Raw genomic sequence first — 16652 nt, forward strand, 5'->3', positions numbered from 1 at the left:
AAAAATGACAATCCCGTTACCTGCAGCATGTACAGGTAAGTGTTGCTTCGTCCAGTGTGGCAGCAACGTTGATGTGTTGCTGCAACAGGCTGACAGTCAATTAGTTTCAACATTTGCAAAGCCACCCCCCAAAAAAGTTGAGTGCCACATATGTCAAAGGAAACTAGCATATCCAAAATCTACAGAGAGCTTGGCAAATCACCTGAACACTGCAAGTAACAGCTTAGCCGTCTTCTCTTTCTCTAGCTAATATGGCTTATGTTGCTAACACGCTAACAAAGTGGCTAACTGGCAGGTTATTTCAGGTGAACTGACTGAAAACTGTCCCCCATTAATCCACTCCTACCCCCACCACCACCATGCTGAAGCTTTGATTAATCATGGATATTTCTCAGTGAAGCTTTAATGCCCAAAACTGGTTTTCAGGACAGCTTCAAAAACCACACAGATGCAGCCAATAATGAGGTAATCACAGCACACATTAGGTCCAAAACAGCTAATTACCTACAAGGCTTGATGAGATGGATATAGCGGCTCGGTAATGCAGATGGATACACTTTATATGGAGGCGAATACATTTACAAGGGCCTCCAAGGTCACCGAATCCCCGAGCATCCCTTAAGGGAAAGCTCTGAACGCAGTAATGGAGAAGATGTAGGTAGATGGAATTACGGTTCCACCTCCTAACAGCTAATATCACAGGGGATGACTGAGCCTTCAGGAGGAGAAAACTGCAGGCGAACAGAAGCACAAACATCCACTGGCTGTTGTATATGCGTTCTGCATGTGTTGCCTGCAGTGCCCGTGTGTCTGGACATGGAGGCAGTGAAGGCTTCCCAGTTGACAGACTGGTCGTAGTAAGAAGTGAATACATTAGCACTGATTAGTCAACTACTCCTGGGGGGGGTTTGCGGCCGTGACTGTGATCAAACAGGGGCTCTGTCTGTCTGTCTGTCTGAGTGTCCTTTCCAGTCATCTCTTTGTTTACCTCTCTGTTAAGTTCCCATCTTTTCTGTTCCCTTTCCTTTTTATTTTTGTTTAGGTCCTTACAACAGCATCTCTGTCGCAGCCAGCTGTTGGACAACCCTGTGCAGGGGCGAGCCGTCTGTGCTTCTTTTGATGTGGGAGCAAAATCTCTAATCTGGACGCCGGAGCCCACAGTAACTCCCTTGAGCTAAACATAGGCTGTTGTATCCTTACGCACTCCAAAAAAAGCCCACAATGGACACAAACACACGACGAACCCAGTGGTTTGGGCATCTGTTATCCCGGAGCTGTCAAATAAAATCAAAATCTGAATGTTTGATAAACCAAAGACACAAAAATGTGAAATCACAGCACTTTGACATCACGTTTTCAAACATTCCTCTCAATGTAACGAACTCTGATGAGCTACTACCAAAGGGGACACATATCTTAGCATAATGTAGGGGTTGTAGCGAGTTCTTTCTCTTTATAGCGCTTTTGTTCTTAAAATACACCTCTGAATCGCTTCAAAGCTACATGACAGCATCAAGATCCTAACACTCCCCTGAAGAGGAACTTCAGGCGGCTCTCATCACGGCGACACCACCAGATCCTTAATGATAAAATTTGAATACTGAAATTAAAAAAGGCATAAAACACATCTCTCATTTTGTTAACCCCCCCCCAACACACACACACACACACACACACACACACACATATATAAAACACACACTCTCCTCTCCATTGGATTCCTGAGCTGCGAAGGAGACAGATGGTTGCCATAGCAACTATCTTTGCGCACAGCTAGGAATGTGTTTCTGTGCAAGCGCATCTGTTTCTCCCTGGCCGTCCACAGATCTGCCCTCACGCTCCGAGAGAGAGAAAGAGACGGGAGAGAGGGAAGCATGTGTGCTGCAGGCGGGGGACTGGACAGGACGGCGAGATGGTATTAATAGGCCCGGGCTGCAGGTAAGATAGCACATACCATGTGGTGGCTCTTATTTCACCTACACCTGGACACTTTAACTTCCACCAAGGACAAGACCACAGAGAGCAAAGACTATACAGGTTCCCAAAAGTGACCTGAGAGTATTTTTAGATGCAAGGCTCGAAGAAGAGGTGACATGTAGATTAAAAGGAAAAAAATCAATTTGCAGAGCTAAACAAAATGAAGATTAATGATAGACTGGTAACACTGAACATACTGTTACAGAAAGATATGCACAGGCGAGCATATCATCCAGAAAGCAGTGACTAATCAGGAGATCAGAGGAGTGAATTTCACATTCCTCATGTGCACAGTGGTGATCTTATCTACACAACAACATTTAGAGGTTTATACATGAAAGCATGTTAGGACTCTGGGTTAGCAGTGGGTGATATGATGATATCAGGGTTTAGGCTAGACTTTTTGTTCCTGACGGCCAATATGGCTGCTTATATTCCAGGGTTTGGTCATATAGAACACTATGGACATATGGCCATATAATAGCCTACCATTAAGAAGCGATAACACACTTGAAATTAAAATAACTTGAAAATAAGCTAAGTGAAGAAGTGGTGAACAGAGAGACTTATCAGAGGTTGAGTAGCAAAAGCAAAGGAGGAAAAGGACTCAGTGCGATAAGTATCACTGTAACCACCAAACCAACTATCCACCATTTTTCTCGCCATGGTGGAGTGAAGCCTATCTCTGCTCTGCTCTACCAGGAGACCCGCGGTGTGTTGGAGGCCTCCCTGGAGAACCAGATCCCTGATGCTATCACCTAACTACACAGAGATGGCTAAGAGGGAGACCGTGACTGCAGTGGATGTGGCGTATGCTCTGGAGAGGCAATCTGTACAGCTTCGGTGGATAAAAAGATCCCAAAATCTAGTCTGCATAATTAAGATTTTATTTAAGTTGCCTTGGCAAAAAGCTGGCTAACGTTAACCCTTGATGATACGCAGTACATGTTTATACTGTGAGACCATCGTCAGACATTTTACTATGTTGTTTATGTTGCAAAAGCTGGTTTATTGACTATTTAATGATGATATGTCAGGCATCCATATTTTTTTTTTTAAGAATAAATAGTAAATGGTAAAAAGCTTTTCTAGTCCTCTGACTAGCCATTGGGAGCAATTTGGGGTTCAGCATCTTGCCCAAGGACACATCGACAAGCGGGCTGGAGGAGCCGGGAACTGCTGATCTTTGGATTAGTGGATGACTTGCTCTACCTTTTGAGCTACAGCCGCCCCGAATAACCAAAAATACACATTTTTGTCTTAATATTTCATCCCTTAACAATTTCTTAATTGTTTTTCCAAAACGTGTTACAGTAATGGCTCCAACTTTTAAATCCTTTGGCACTTTAAGGCACATTTTGTCTTTATCAAACTGTTTTCTTTGTAATTTTTTGTTGCATTTGGTACATTATAAACGGACAGTTCATCTAACAATCAAAAATACATGAACACAAAACATTATATACAGATATATAATGCCTGTAATAATCCAAACACCTTGTTGTGAAGAGTTTCATGTTTGAACTATTTTATTTCTACCAAACTACACCGGACGACCGTACCACTGCACAGCAAACATATCTGCTCTGTCCGATCTTAAGGGGGGACATTTATATTTCAGATTTCTTGGTTTCATGATGACGTCTCCAGACTCGTTCTCTGTCTATGTCGATGGACAACTTGTTTCCATACAACCAATCAAAGCAGACATATAAACAGCCTACAGATGTAATTTTGGTTTGTTCAGATGCAGATGTGGTTCTTAATCCTCGATATGCTGCTTCCAGACACACTGCCCATGGCTTGTGAAGTCTGTTCACTCTGTCACTTGCTCTGCTGTTGGGGCTCAGCCTGCCAGTCACTGTCAATCAAACACAGACATCGATATCTCTGAAATTTCCCCAAAGACCTGTTTCTTTATCTTTCCTGTTTTTTCTTATGTCTTTCTTTCTTTCTTTCTTTCAATGGTAAAAACCTATGCAAAATAAATAAAAAATAACTGACTGCAAAAAGAAATGTGGACTTAAACTCAACTCCACTCAAAGTCAAAGGTCCAGTCTGTAAGATTTAGAGCTGAAACTTCTCCTGAGTGCTTAAACGCCAGAGCCAGAGTTTCTTATTTTTAGGTGATTATAAACGTATAAAAATACGTGTGAATACTACATACAATTTTGCCAATAGGAGCCCCTAAATCCCACACACTGGACCTTAAAGTCAACTATAAATGGACAGTGTAATATAAAATTACACACACGTTAATAAAGGCTTTTATCCGTGGCACCCACACCTCGTCAGGGAAGTTACTGTAGGAAAGCTGAGCTCTAACATCATTAAAAAAGCCTTCACTGTGATGATATAAGGAGGACAGCTGCTGGTGAAATTTTACAAGCTATCTCGCAAAATATTCACAAACCATATTTATGAGACCACAAAGTTTCTTTGAGGCCATAAAAATCAGCTGATACCTGACTTCCTCTCAGGATCGCCAGACAGTGTCAGCAGCAGAGCGCTGACTGGCATGTGATCAGATGTTTAAGTCACTGCCCTGCTGCTGCTGCTGCTCATGCCAGGGAGCCCTTGTTAAGCGCTAAGATGTCCATCTGTCCACCTGGGAGGTGTGAGTCCTCACCCCAGGAAACTCATCTCATCCCTCTTGGTTCCTCTCCAGCTCGAGTTGTTACTGCGCAGACACAGAATTCCTGGTTGTAATCAACTGTTTTTCTTGCCTCAATGGCGCTAGAGATTACCATTTCAACCCTGAAATGTCAGATCTGCAGCAGCTTGTAGCAGCACATCACAACTGATGGGTATTTCCACAGTCTGTTTCACAGGATTGCTGCAAAGTTTAGGCATGGACAACAGTTTTTCACCCATGTGACTCAACAGCAAGCCAAGCCAGAGGTGAAGGGTCTATCGTAACCTCCTGCGACTCTGCATCCTCAAATGACGACATAACATGTTGGGTTTGCTGCACCTTATACTTCATTTTACTTAACTTAGACCTGTTGTCCTCATTTGTGGACACTTATTTGTGCCATGTAGTGGCAGCAAAAGCACAATACACTAGTTCATGTAAAAACAAGATGGTAGCCATCTCTGCCAAATCAGTCTGCAGCCAATTCCGATACAAAAATAAGGTTGCAACGGTATGAGATTTTCAAGGTACGATAAGCGCTTGCAGCTTCACGGTATGCTGGTACACGATTTTACACAATTATTTACTATTATTATGAGTTACAAAGACATTTAAAGGCATAAAAACAGAGGGGTATCTTTAGTTAAACAAACATTTTATTACTTTAATTGAAACTTGAAACCTTTTGTTTATGTGTAAAACTCTCCCTTTTGAAAATAAATTAAATACAGATAAGATTCTTGGGCTGGTCGATTTTTTTTTCTTTGCACTACCATAGATGAGCAAATGTACACTGTATGATAACCATCAATTTTCATACCACAGTATACCTTAAAACCAGTATACTGCTCTAACCATACACAAAAGTGGACAAGGTCCAAAACCTGATCAAATTTTATAGTTTAATGACATTTGTAGTTTGATACAGCAACAAATTTGACCAATTTTAGCCATTGAAACAAGCTAAGATTAGGAAGTACTTGTTTGAGGACTTTTTACACAGGCCAATTAGGAGTGACGGATTGTTCCTACAAACTAAAAGGACACTCCTAGCTTGGAATATAGAGCGAGGGAAATTCATACAGAGTCACAAATTATACTACTTTTGGATATTTTGCATTATTTGGATTTTTTTAAAATGTTGCACTGTTTCCAATTTTGTGTTTGCACAATAATGTTCAGGCCTTCAAATAAACTGTTTTGTACTCTATTACAGACTTGTGCCTACGCAGATGCTTCCACCCTGTATTTCATCCCCTTTAACTCTGTCCTCACAGAATCTTGGTGCTCCTTCACAGAACAGGTTGTTGCTTCACACTCCCTTAATCAGAGCTGAACTAGGAAGACTGTAAGACTCTCTTACAGTGCTCCGTATACATGGAATAATCTGCAAATGACCTTAAACTTGAACACTGCCACGATTACAGCTGGTTAAATGCCTTATTTGTGATCTTGTATTAATTGAGTGTGAATGCTTTTAACTATAAATCTATACATCATCCTGTATTTGTACTTTTAGCGATCATTTATTGCTATTGTTTGTCGTTTTGTGTGATTTCAATTCTGTTTTAATTGACGTGCATGACGGTTCTTTGTTCATGCTCATCTTCATTGAAAATGAGGGTCTTCCTCAATTGATTTCCCAAGTCCTATATAAAGGTTTGAATGAACGAATGAATTAAAAATAAACCAATTGTCCACATGTGAAGATTTTTTTTTCCAAACTGCTCACTGTTCAAATACAGTACGTAGTTTTTAATATTCTTATCAGGTCCTATTTATCCCAGATAGCTAGGCAAAGTTAAAAATGCAAAGCAAACAAAAGCTGGGGTCTCAGGAGGCGACAGTACTACCTACTATTAAGACTTATAAAAAGCACAATAAAAGTATATTCTAGCACGTTTCTAGAAACAGATCACCTACTTATAGCTCCCATTGAGCAGAGACTCAGCAGAAGAGGCTGGCACACGGAGAAGGCTGGTAGCACTCTGTCGACCATTTTCCTCCCAAAGTTACAACGCTTAAGCCCCGGGACCTCCCACCACTATTTCTCTTATGTCTTCATCCAGCCCTGCGGTGTCGCAGCATCGTCCTGCTCTGCTGAGAAGTCCTTAAAGCCACCAGAGGTCGAACCAACAAGACAGGTCAGGAAGCTAACGCTGCACTTCTCGGTGGCAACAGGAACGGGAGAGGCAAGATGAGAAAGCAGACATACTAGAACCAAATCTCAGCAGAGCGCTATCCTCGAGTGACCCGCTTTACTGCGCAAGGAAGGGAGAGACCAATGGGGGGGCGGGGGAGGTTTGACAAGGATAGATTGGGGGTGGGGGGGTGGGGGTGGGGGTGGGGGGGGTTTGAGGGAAATCTGGACTGTCCGCAGGATTACCGAACAACCACCGACTGTGAAGTTAAACAGAAAAAACAGCACCTAAACAAGCTCCGAGAACGCGGAGCAGAGTGAGGACACAGCAAGGGAGGATTAGAGTGACAGGGAGGGAGGAGGCGATAAGGATGGACACTGTGGGCACCGGCAAAGCTGTTTCATTAATGACCTTAGCAATGCTTTACAGCAGCAGGCAGAGTAGCTACGAAAAATTCACCCCATCTCTGTGTCTCTCCACCGCATTCACAGACAGGAACCAACATGCAGGAAAGTAACACGACGAAATGAGGGATGAGCTGGCCAAAAAAACTTACCAGGGCAGTATGTGTCCAGGTCTGGATTCTTGGCAGTGGTGGAGGTGTGTGTAGGGGAGCCAAGCTCTGATTGTGGAATGCGAGGGCTCTCCACAAACTTTGCTTTCCGCAGAGGGGCTGGGAGCAGAAAGCATACACACATATAGAGAAAAGGAGACAAACATGTACACACACAGATCAGGGAGATGGAAGAAAGAGAGGAGTGACAGGGACAGGACAGAGAGGGAGGAGGAGGAAGACAGAGAGCTTATGAACTTGAAGCACACTGATAAAATGAAAACATCCTGAGGGCTATCTTAGGTAGCTCTGGGTCAAGTAAAGCTAATGCATTATTAAACAAGCAGCACGGGGACTAATAAAGCAGCAGGACCTCAACCAACCACTGAAATGTGAAAACACCACCATGTACCGGCCTACATTTCACTCACAACACTTGCAAAACACAAAACAACAAGGACCTTTTAGCCGAGAAGATGGATTATACAAAAAAAATATAATTGTTGTGTCTATTTGTTCAGAGTCATAATCACACCAAATGCGAATCAGATCCATTTTTGGAATGTTCTCACGCCTGACTCGAGCACAAAGTCTGAGACATCAAACGACAAGAAATTCAGAGAGAGGGAGATGGAGAGAGGGAGCGGTGAAAGCCGGGGGTGGTGGTGGTTGTGACACGATTTTTTTTTCCCCCCCGAGTTCTTGGTCACGGCACAGGGATTGTAAGCACTGTTCCCCAAACCAGCTTATAGTATCATGAGTGCATACATTGTGGCAGCAGCAGCAGCAGGTCTACCAGGCACACAAGGACTCACAATGCAGATGATGCTTCATAGCGATCATACCGAGAAAGAGACGGCAGACAGAAGTTAACCATCCATTCAGCGGCATTCTTTACTCAACTTTGCGAGGATGATGCTGTAAAATCACTGAGTGTGTCGGCTCGCCACAGCAATTATAATGCTCCCGTGCTTCCCGCCACTTTGTTTGCCTTTTTGACATTTAACACAGAAATGCCAAGCTTTCTCACAACTGCTTCTCTAAAACTCGGGAATAAATACAGCAGACAAAGAATGAAAAAATCCATCATTTTATATAAGTGTGACCTCCAAAGCTCACGTACAGCAGCGATAGGAACATACTTCTAAGCATCTTTTCCCTGACTCTAATCTAAGTCCTCACTGTGGTGGAGCCAGCCCAAATTGTGCAAAGAAATTCAGCTAATATCAACTCAAATTATGTGCAAGGCTCATTTCTTCAACCTATTCTGTTTCTCTTTTTTTCTGCGTAATTTGCTCTTAATTGACTAATCTGGTTAAATGAGGGTTTAAAATAGTATGTACTGTATGCTGCAACTGTTAACCACTCTTATTACGGGTGAGTGCACATGTCTAAAACTCTCCGGTGCAGCAACACCGCGCTGAACCAGAGTGGGGTGAGCAGGAAGTCACAAGCAGCGGCTTAAACATATATTCAAGCAACTCCTCACCACATTTGTTTGAGGTTCGTGTTACAGCTAATGCCAGTATAATGCATGTGTGTGTATAATGGGTGGAGAGCACAGTTGCTCGTCTGTCTGTTTACTGTATGACTTAAGTTAAGACAGACAGAAATAGATCACACTGCAGCAGCACTACAGACTTAGCTCAATGCAAAATACATAATAAAACATTTGTAGAGTTTAAGAGAAAACTCTTAAGAGTTCACGTCAAGGCAGCAGGCAGCCAATTCTCTTGCCATTTAAAAAACACATTTAATATATTCAATCTCCATCTTTCTGATTCGGCATAAAAGCAGATGCTGCCACCGTCCACTCTCCTCGAGCCCTTTGTCTTCAAAATGTCAACTTTTCAGGAACCAAGACAGATCTGCTTCAAGCTCAGTGACAATGGCTTTTTTTTTCAAATGGTAATCTAAAGGGTTTTAGAGGGCTTTATAATATATCAGAGGTGGGATTTCTCAAGCCATAAGGGAGCGTGTAATCCTTCATTTTATCTGAACAAGACAGTCTACAGCCATGCTGGTGGCTCTGTGAGGCTGCACTTAGACACAGCAGTGCTCTGAGCTAAGTGCTAAAGCCAGCATGCTAACGTGCTCACAATGACAATGGCTAATTATCCAAACTAAGATGTTAACCAAGCGGCAACCTCCAGAGACCGGAAAATTTAAGCCAACGTGAAGGTGCAAAAAACTGCAGTTCCTGTAATAGCCACTTGAGGCTGGCTTCAAAAATGAGTCAATCCCCATAGACCTGCGTGTTAAAATGCCCAGCTTAACAGCGGGAATAAAAATGTTCACAGCCTGGTAGAAAATGGTTTTGGTTTCTATAGCTAAGGTCCTCATTTATGATAATTGGATGGGGGATGAATTATTATATAACTCACCTGCTTAAACATTACTAAGGCTTAAAGTTGCCAATAATTACGCCGGGTGCACAACCTATTTTTCCTGTTTTAACAGAGCGTTTCCCCAACGCATTCCCCACCCCCAGAACAACGCTGCAAGGTTCCAACGTTGACGGACCTGGCCAGATGCAGGCGGCTAGCTAGCGTGCTGTCGGCAAGAGCTGTTTAGCGAAGTCATCTATCAGAAGAGCTAGCAATATCTTCCTGCGAAGTCACTGTACCAACTGAACTGAGACGAGCTGAGTAGTGTGCTATTGAAAGAGCTGATATATATATATATATATAGAAATTAATGCGAAATTCAAAAATATAGAGTAATTATCAACTGCATAGAAATCAACCTATGGGCAACAATCACTTTTAATAGTGGAAAAAAAGCTCATGCTTATTTTTCTTTTGCATAAATAAATGAGCTATTGTTTGTTTACAACTGCGATTGCAATTTCGTTCCGTTCCGTTTCTCCCATCTTGTCAACAGCCGAGTAGGAAAAAATACAACGCCTCCACGGTCCGACGGTCAACGGAACCCCTACCGTGTTGCGCACTAGTCTGTTACTATCCGTCATTTTCACCTCCATTGGAATGAATGACTTCCGGTCAGCATCATTCCGTCAATGCGTTAGGTTGTGCACCTAGCTTTAGGGACATGTCCGCTTTGAGAGTTAGGTGGGTGCCTCTGTTGACAAGTCATTACTACAGTAAGGACGCTGGTTAAGTAATGTAAGCATGGCATAACCCCAGATGCACAGAGTAGGTGTAGCCTTAGCTGCTGCTATAGTGTGTTTTCAGTTAATGAAAGCTAACTGTAACATTTCAGTAGCCTAAAAAAAAGTCTACTAAAAGACCCTCTAAGGAGTAACATGTTCAGTTTTTCCAGTTAGTATGTTTTTTTTCATGGTTTTAAGCCTGTTTGTTGCTAGCAAAAAATAGCATTAGCATTATTGCCATTAGCTGTAAATGCACCGTGCTGACTAAGCAGCTAGCATTGGGGTTAGCATCATCCTTTCATCCATGTAAGGTCACTTCTGGCTCCAAAAAACCAAGATGGCGACGGCCAAAATGCCAAACAGGAGTCCACAAACCAATGGGTGACATCACTAAAGCTACGTGCATTATATCACACAGTCAATGATGTTCACCATCTTCGTGTTAGCATGCTAACATTTTCCAACTAGCACTGAACACAGAGTTCAGCTGAGGCTGATGGGAATGTCTTTAGTTTGGCAGATATTTGGGTGTAAACCAAAGTACTGGACAAACAATTTTGTGGCACTCACTATTGCTAGTGAGTGTTAAAAGTGAGTGGATCATATTAGTGATTATAAATTGTCCTTAGGTGGACAAGAATGTGTCGAGCAAAGTCCATGGCAATCCATCCAATACTTAAAAATCAATCTTGTACGGGTGTTAGAGGAGAGTCAGAGGATCACAAAAGTCAATCCATCCTCTGGGGAGTGTGATTATCTGTTTAAAGTCGTGTTAATCCATCCAGGACCAAAGTGGTATATCGCCCCACCAACTGCCTGACATTGCCATCCCTAGAACCACATCACTAGCACCGCTAAAAATAATGTTGAAAAGTTGTTTTCAACAGACAGTAATAACATACCAACAATAATAACAGGGTACAGGTGTCAGGTTCACAAGAAAAAAAACGAAACGCCCTATTCTGCACCCAAACTAAACACTTGTTCCTTATACCAGAGACTAACTTTCCACCAATTCTCTGCAATCTGTTGTCAAGATTTGAGATATTCTGCTCACTCACAAACACACAGTCAAACAAACAAAAACAAAATCTCCTTGGCAGAGGAAATAAAGAACTCCTTCAGAGCTATGAGTATGTGTGTAAAGTAGATGCGTTCACTCGCCACATACTGAGTGTTAATACTGTGTTGGTACGGTCTGTAGAGGACCCCGCTGATTGACCACATCTAGGAAGTGAGCCAGCACAGATGCCACAGTGAGAAACTACAACTGACAGCCAGGAGGAAGAAGACGGCACCAGAGTTATCCACGACTGGATCAACTGCCATCGAAGAAACTCAGGCAGAATACATCAAGTATGCCTCTGTCAGATAAACAACTCAAACATCATTTTATTATAGGACTGGTGAAACATTTTGGCCAGAGGGACACATCTTAATTAATTTAGTCTACAAAGAAGCCTGAATAGGTGTGATTTTTTTGGTTTGACATTATTTTGCAGGTGTTGAGAAGATTAAAAGTACATGGAAAAAAAATCTATAAAATGAGTGAGACTAAATAACTAATGTGATAAGTAAAACAATGTGCAAGTGGGGAACAATGAACACTTCTCCATAGACATTGAATGATTATTTTTCCATTCAAAGATGCCCAGCCCACATGGGCTTACAAGACTTGCATTACAATCAAATGTGAGAGAAAACAAAAGTACAAAAAGCAAATACATAATACTGTACACATGTGCCAAGCACAGTAGATATCAACTTATTATTGATCCAAATGTAGCACAAATTTTACTTGAAATTTAAGGGAATATATTTAAGAAAATGGACTTTTCTATCCACTACTCTTATTCAAATATTGGGGGTTGTGTCATCGCGGTAAGCAGGTGGCATTAATTCTCCAGTCAGCAGTCACCATGTATGTACAAAGAGAACTCGATACTTAGTTGGAGGTGAAGCCCCGTTCATTCCTTTTAAAGTCACTCAGTGGCGCATGAAGCCAAATAAAAGGTCAACTTCCCGGGCCCATAGAGCAGGCACACCAGAGACTTCGCCAGCTAAACTTCTGCCAGTTTAGCCCTCCACTAACTTGTACGGAAATAATTGTGCAACTCCTCTAGACTTTCTGAATGTTATTGGACTGAGTTGATAAAGTCCTGATAGTGAAGCAAGTCATTTCGTAGGGGTTGTGACACTCAAAAAATGTATCCACTGATCTACAGATGTCTTTTTCACATTGTAAGTCTATGGAGAATAAATCTTTCTGGGCCCCATGGCTTCACATGACGGACCAGGAAGTTACATCAAATTGGCTTCAAAGTCCGGTGCACTTCCTGGGGGCATGGGTGGCACTACTGAAGAGAGCATACCAAGTTGACCTAATCAAAAGAGCACCAGACAAACATCAATCAAAGGAAAACTATGGATGTATAGTAACAGAGAGCACATCGGACAATAGAAATAAAGAGATTTAGACAACTAAAGCCCAGTTCAGACCAAAGACCTGTGGCGAGACAAGTTGAAACTTGCAACTACTTGCAATGCTCCGTTCTCCAACGTTGTAAAAACCTGCCAGTTCACACCAATGCAACTAGATGAGATGGTGTATCATCTCTACGCAACAACTCTCTATAGTTCCTTTCTGATTTGCAGCTTTTCAGACTTATTTTGTGGCTGAATATAATTTGTAGCTTCTTAGAATGTGAATGAGGATAGTGATAGTGAGATACTGGCTACAGCTGCATTTGTAGTGTTGATGACACGGCAAAAAACAAAACAAGCATCAGATGGACTGTGTTCATAATAAATACTTTAATGAAGCTCAGACCGGCCAGTTCACACCGCTGCAACTTTTCTCTGCAACGTTCAAAAACGGTTTTGTCTCGTCGCGAATCTTTGGTCTGAACTGGGCTTAATATTGCAGCTATGTGCTCTCGGAGGAGTTCTGGTAATAGTCCTGTGAGCATATGTGACAAAAGCCATCCAGAGACGATGGAGAGAACTCGTAGTGGTCTTTGCAACAACAGTATGTCATAACTGTACTTTGTCTTTTATTGGCTGAATCAGGGTTTTTCTTGCACAAATTCAAAATGCGTATGAAACCAAGTGGATGGAAATGCACCAATTTTAAAAATATGTTCCTGTTTTGACTTAAAAAGCATCTTCCTACTTACAAAGTACACGTCACTCATGTCTGATCACAACTGGTGAATCCACACTGGATTCTATCGTGTTTATTTACAGAATAAATCTCTGCACAATGGATTTGAACAGGAAGGAGAAGCAGGCATAGAGTATATCAGTGGATATAAAGGGGAATTAGTTAAGAACTCTTGACCTTCAGTAGAAAAGAACTCAAGTGTTGGGAAGTGTCTCTTAACCTTTTTTTCTGCTACCTCACAAAAGAATCCAAAGCACACAACCCTTAACCACTAAGATAAAATTCACACATATTCTACAGTGTTTATCTTTTGTTGCTTTTCTCCAGAGTCTTAAAAAGTTAGCACGGTGAGGTCACAGCAGTCCACGGTGACCGGCCAGTCTCCCATGTAAAAAGTTAGATTTCTCTTTCAAACCAATGTCCTGCCTCATTTCGATAAGCCGCTCTTGCACCTGCAGTGACAAACTTGCACTAGCTTGTAACAAGCTTCAAGGAGACTGTGACGGACTGAGCGTTCACGTCACACTGTGCCGACAAGACCATCCACAACAATTTCCTCATATTTATACATCAACAGTTTTTAAATCTTCTGCAGTACACCTGTGAAACTCAAGAGCTTGCATGCTGCTGAGCGCCAGCTGACAATGACTGTGCTAAGAGAGACTAAAAGCATTTTTTTTTTTTATTTCCCCTTAGAATCAGTTTCTGGATAAATTATGCTGAATGGGAGATTACCATTTCTTTTGGTTTTTGTCTCCCTGATCTCACCTCCATAAAATGGCGAAGTGAGACTCTGTCTATTGGAGTAAATCCCCTCTATAGCAGCAGCTCCAGGAGACTAAATCCCAGGGACTTCTCTCCTGCAGCTCTGTTGTCAGTGTGTGCCAGGCTGAGGATGGGTGACAGTGTGATGGATGGCAGCAGGCAAATCCACTCCTCTAATGAGCTTATGAATAAATATCTCTAGTCTGTGTGTGCAGATGCACGTGGCCGTGAAATAGATATTTGTTACATGCTCCGGATGTGAGGGTGTGAATATGAATATGCATGTGGCATGTATGTACATGTGAGATTAGAGGGAGGGGATGCAGAGAGAGATCAGCGACAATGTGAAAATTCAAAAAGCTGATCTCTATTCCCAAGATTGTCAGCGAATACACACAGCCTTTGGTGAAATCATCAACAAAAAAGAAAGCAAGTCAATATTGTGATTCAAATTCACGTTTGCGGCGTGTTGTGCATATGAAAGAGGAGCGCTTCTTTCTGACACAAGAGTCCCCACAGACTCAACCTGGGTTTTCAACAAACAAGATCTGAATATGAATTGGAGACTCTAATATGCAACGCACAGTTTTTCAATTGCTGCAGATAAGAGAACGATAAGCAGGGAGACATTTCTGTGGGGATGAAGTATCGTCTGAACCACCGTCTCAGTTACATACGACCTCAGGCGCCCACTCAGACAAAGACACAGGCACCCACACACAACATACACGCACATACAGAACAATAATGCGGGTGAGGACATACATCGCCCAGCTGTCTGCAACCCAAGCAGAGCTTTACAGGAGCCGAGCATGCGGCCCTGGTCACTATGGCAACAGCAGAGCACAGGGAAACGACGAGTCCTGTCCACCTTTTTTCCAAGGTTGTGGTAACGCAGGGAGAGGGTGATTTCACTGACACTGAAAGCTTCAAGGTCCTGACACATTTGCTCAAATGTAATCACACGACTTGTTTGTATGGACAGCTCCGGGTCTTCCTCTCGTCACCTTGATTCAAGGAAGTCGGCTTTCAAAAATGCAACCTACTGTGACTGAGGCTGTGATCTTCTGTGGTGTGGTTATTCACGACCGCTGCACCTCAGAGAGTAGTGAAGTGGTCTTTATCAAGTTTGTTTAGAAATGTGAGGACGATATAGGGGATGTTATATATGTTTATTTTCTGGGAGGGCTGGGTGATGATGTTTAATCAATATCACACTATTTTAGGGTCATTTGCAAATATATTATGATATACTGTGATATATTGATATATGGTATTTCTTCCCCCGTTAAAGGTTGTTTTAGGGAGTTCTTCCTTATCCACTGTGACGGTCCACTTGTGTATAAAATATTAAAGTCAAATGACGCTGGACTGTCATTTACTGTTATGTCTTGCATTAGAGGAAACTCCTCACCTCAACATAGCATAACATTGAAATACCCTCAACAAGGTCTTTCTTTTACAGTTTGCTCAGACTAATTACTGTAGACAACAGAGACGTGTAAAACACTAACATAATATAAGCATATCATCAAGCTACATTTCCTCTAAAGGTTTACTATTACGTAGTGAATAACAGCCATTACTATCCATGTTAAAGGCAAACTCCATTTGCATTGTCTTCTGGGTTTTTCAAAAGGTAACTCCCAGTCAGCCGTTGGCACAAAGCAGTGACGTAGGTTACAGCATGCATACCCTCCCCTCCCTGAACCCTCACACATGCTCTGTGCTGACAGTGTAAGCATGGAGAGTGAGGAAAGTTGAGCAGATGATGTTATTTTATTGATATTAAACATTTATTTAACCAGGTGAAGACACATTGAGATTCAATCTAGTATAATACTGCATTTGTACTGTCCATACCAATCAGCACAGTCCCAGTTTTGAAGAAGGCAGGAGTACCGCCACAGAACCTATGCAATATACTGCCGTAGACACCATGTTCGTTTGGATTCATATGTCGCACAATGAGTCAAACAAGTGATAAGAGGCAGTGGCAGAGCAGCGACTTCTTGTGCACTGTGATGTAAAATTATAGTTTTCTCACTGGAGTTTGGTGGCTGTGAGCGGGAGCGGCAGCAAATTGTATTTTTGCCACTTAAAAAAGGACCACCTCAAAAAAAAATCCATATCAGTTCAAGCTTATGCAATATTAAGAATATTTCCACCACTTAAGCTCACACTCAGACAGCCCCTTTCAACGGGGAACTGAAGCTGTTTTATTGCCCTCTTCAAAGCCACCACACTCAATTAACAGAAACAGTCATTTTAACTCACAGCACACAGGAGTTGCTCTTCCACTGCCT

The 16652-nt window shown here is 42.2% G+C and overlaps 1 protein-coding gene across 11 annotated transcripts in view; it reads right to left on the minus strand.

Annotated features, from left to right (window-relative positions):
• Positions 1-16652, minus strand: part of tanc2b (tetratricopeptide repeat, ankyrin repeat and coiled-coil containing 2b) — a 265575-nt gene that overhangs the window by 74843 nt on the left and 174080 nt on the right. For 8 of the 11 annotated variants that reach the window (XR_007448045.1, XM_049562620.1, XM_049562623.1 and 5 more), the window contains one exon: positions 7310-7426. The exons of the other annotated variants lie outside the window; for them this stretch is intronic. Coding sequence is in view for 7 of the 8 variants with exons in the window: in XM_049562620.1 (XP_049418577.1) it covers positions 7310-7426 (117 nt within the window). In the remaining variant the exon portion in view is untranslated. The remainder of the gene's footprint in view (positions 1-7309; positions 7427-16652) is intronic. 11 annotated transcript variants of the gene reach the window in all.

Source organism: Epinephelus fuscoguttatus, linkage group LG20 (genome assembly GCF_011397635.1).
Source record: "Epinephelus fuscoguttatus linkage group LG20, E.fuscoguttatus.final_Chr_v1".
Taxonomy (NCBI): Eukaryota; Metazoa; Chordata; class Actinopteri; order Perciformes; family Serranidae; genus Epinephelus; species Epinephelus fuscoguttatus.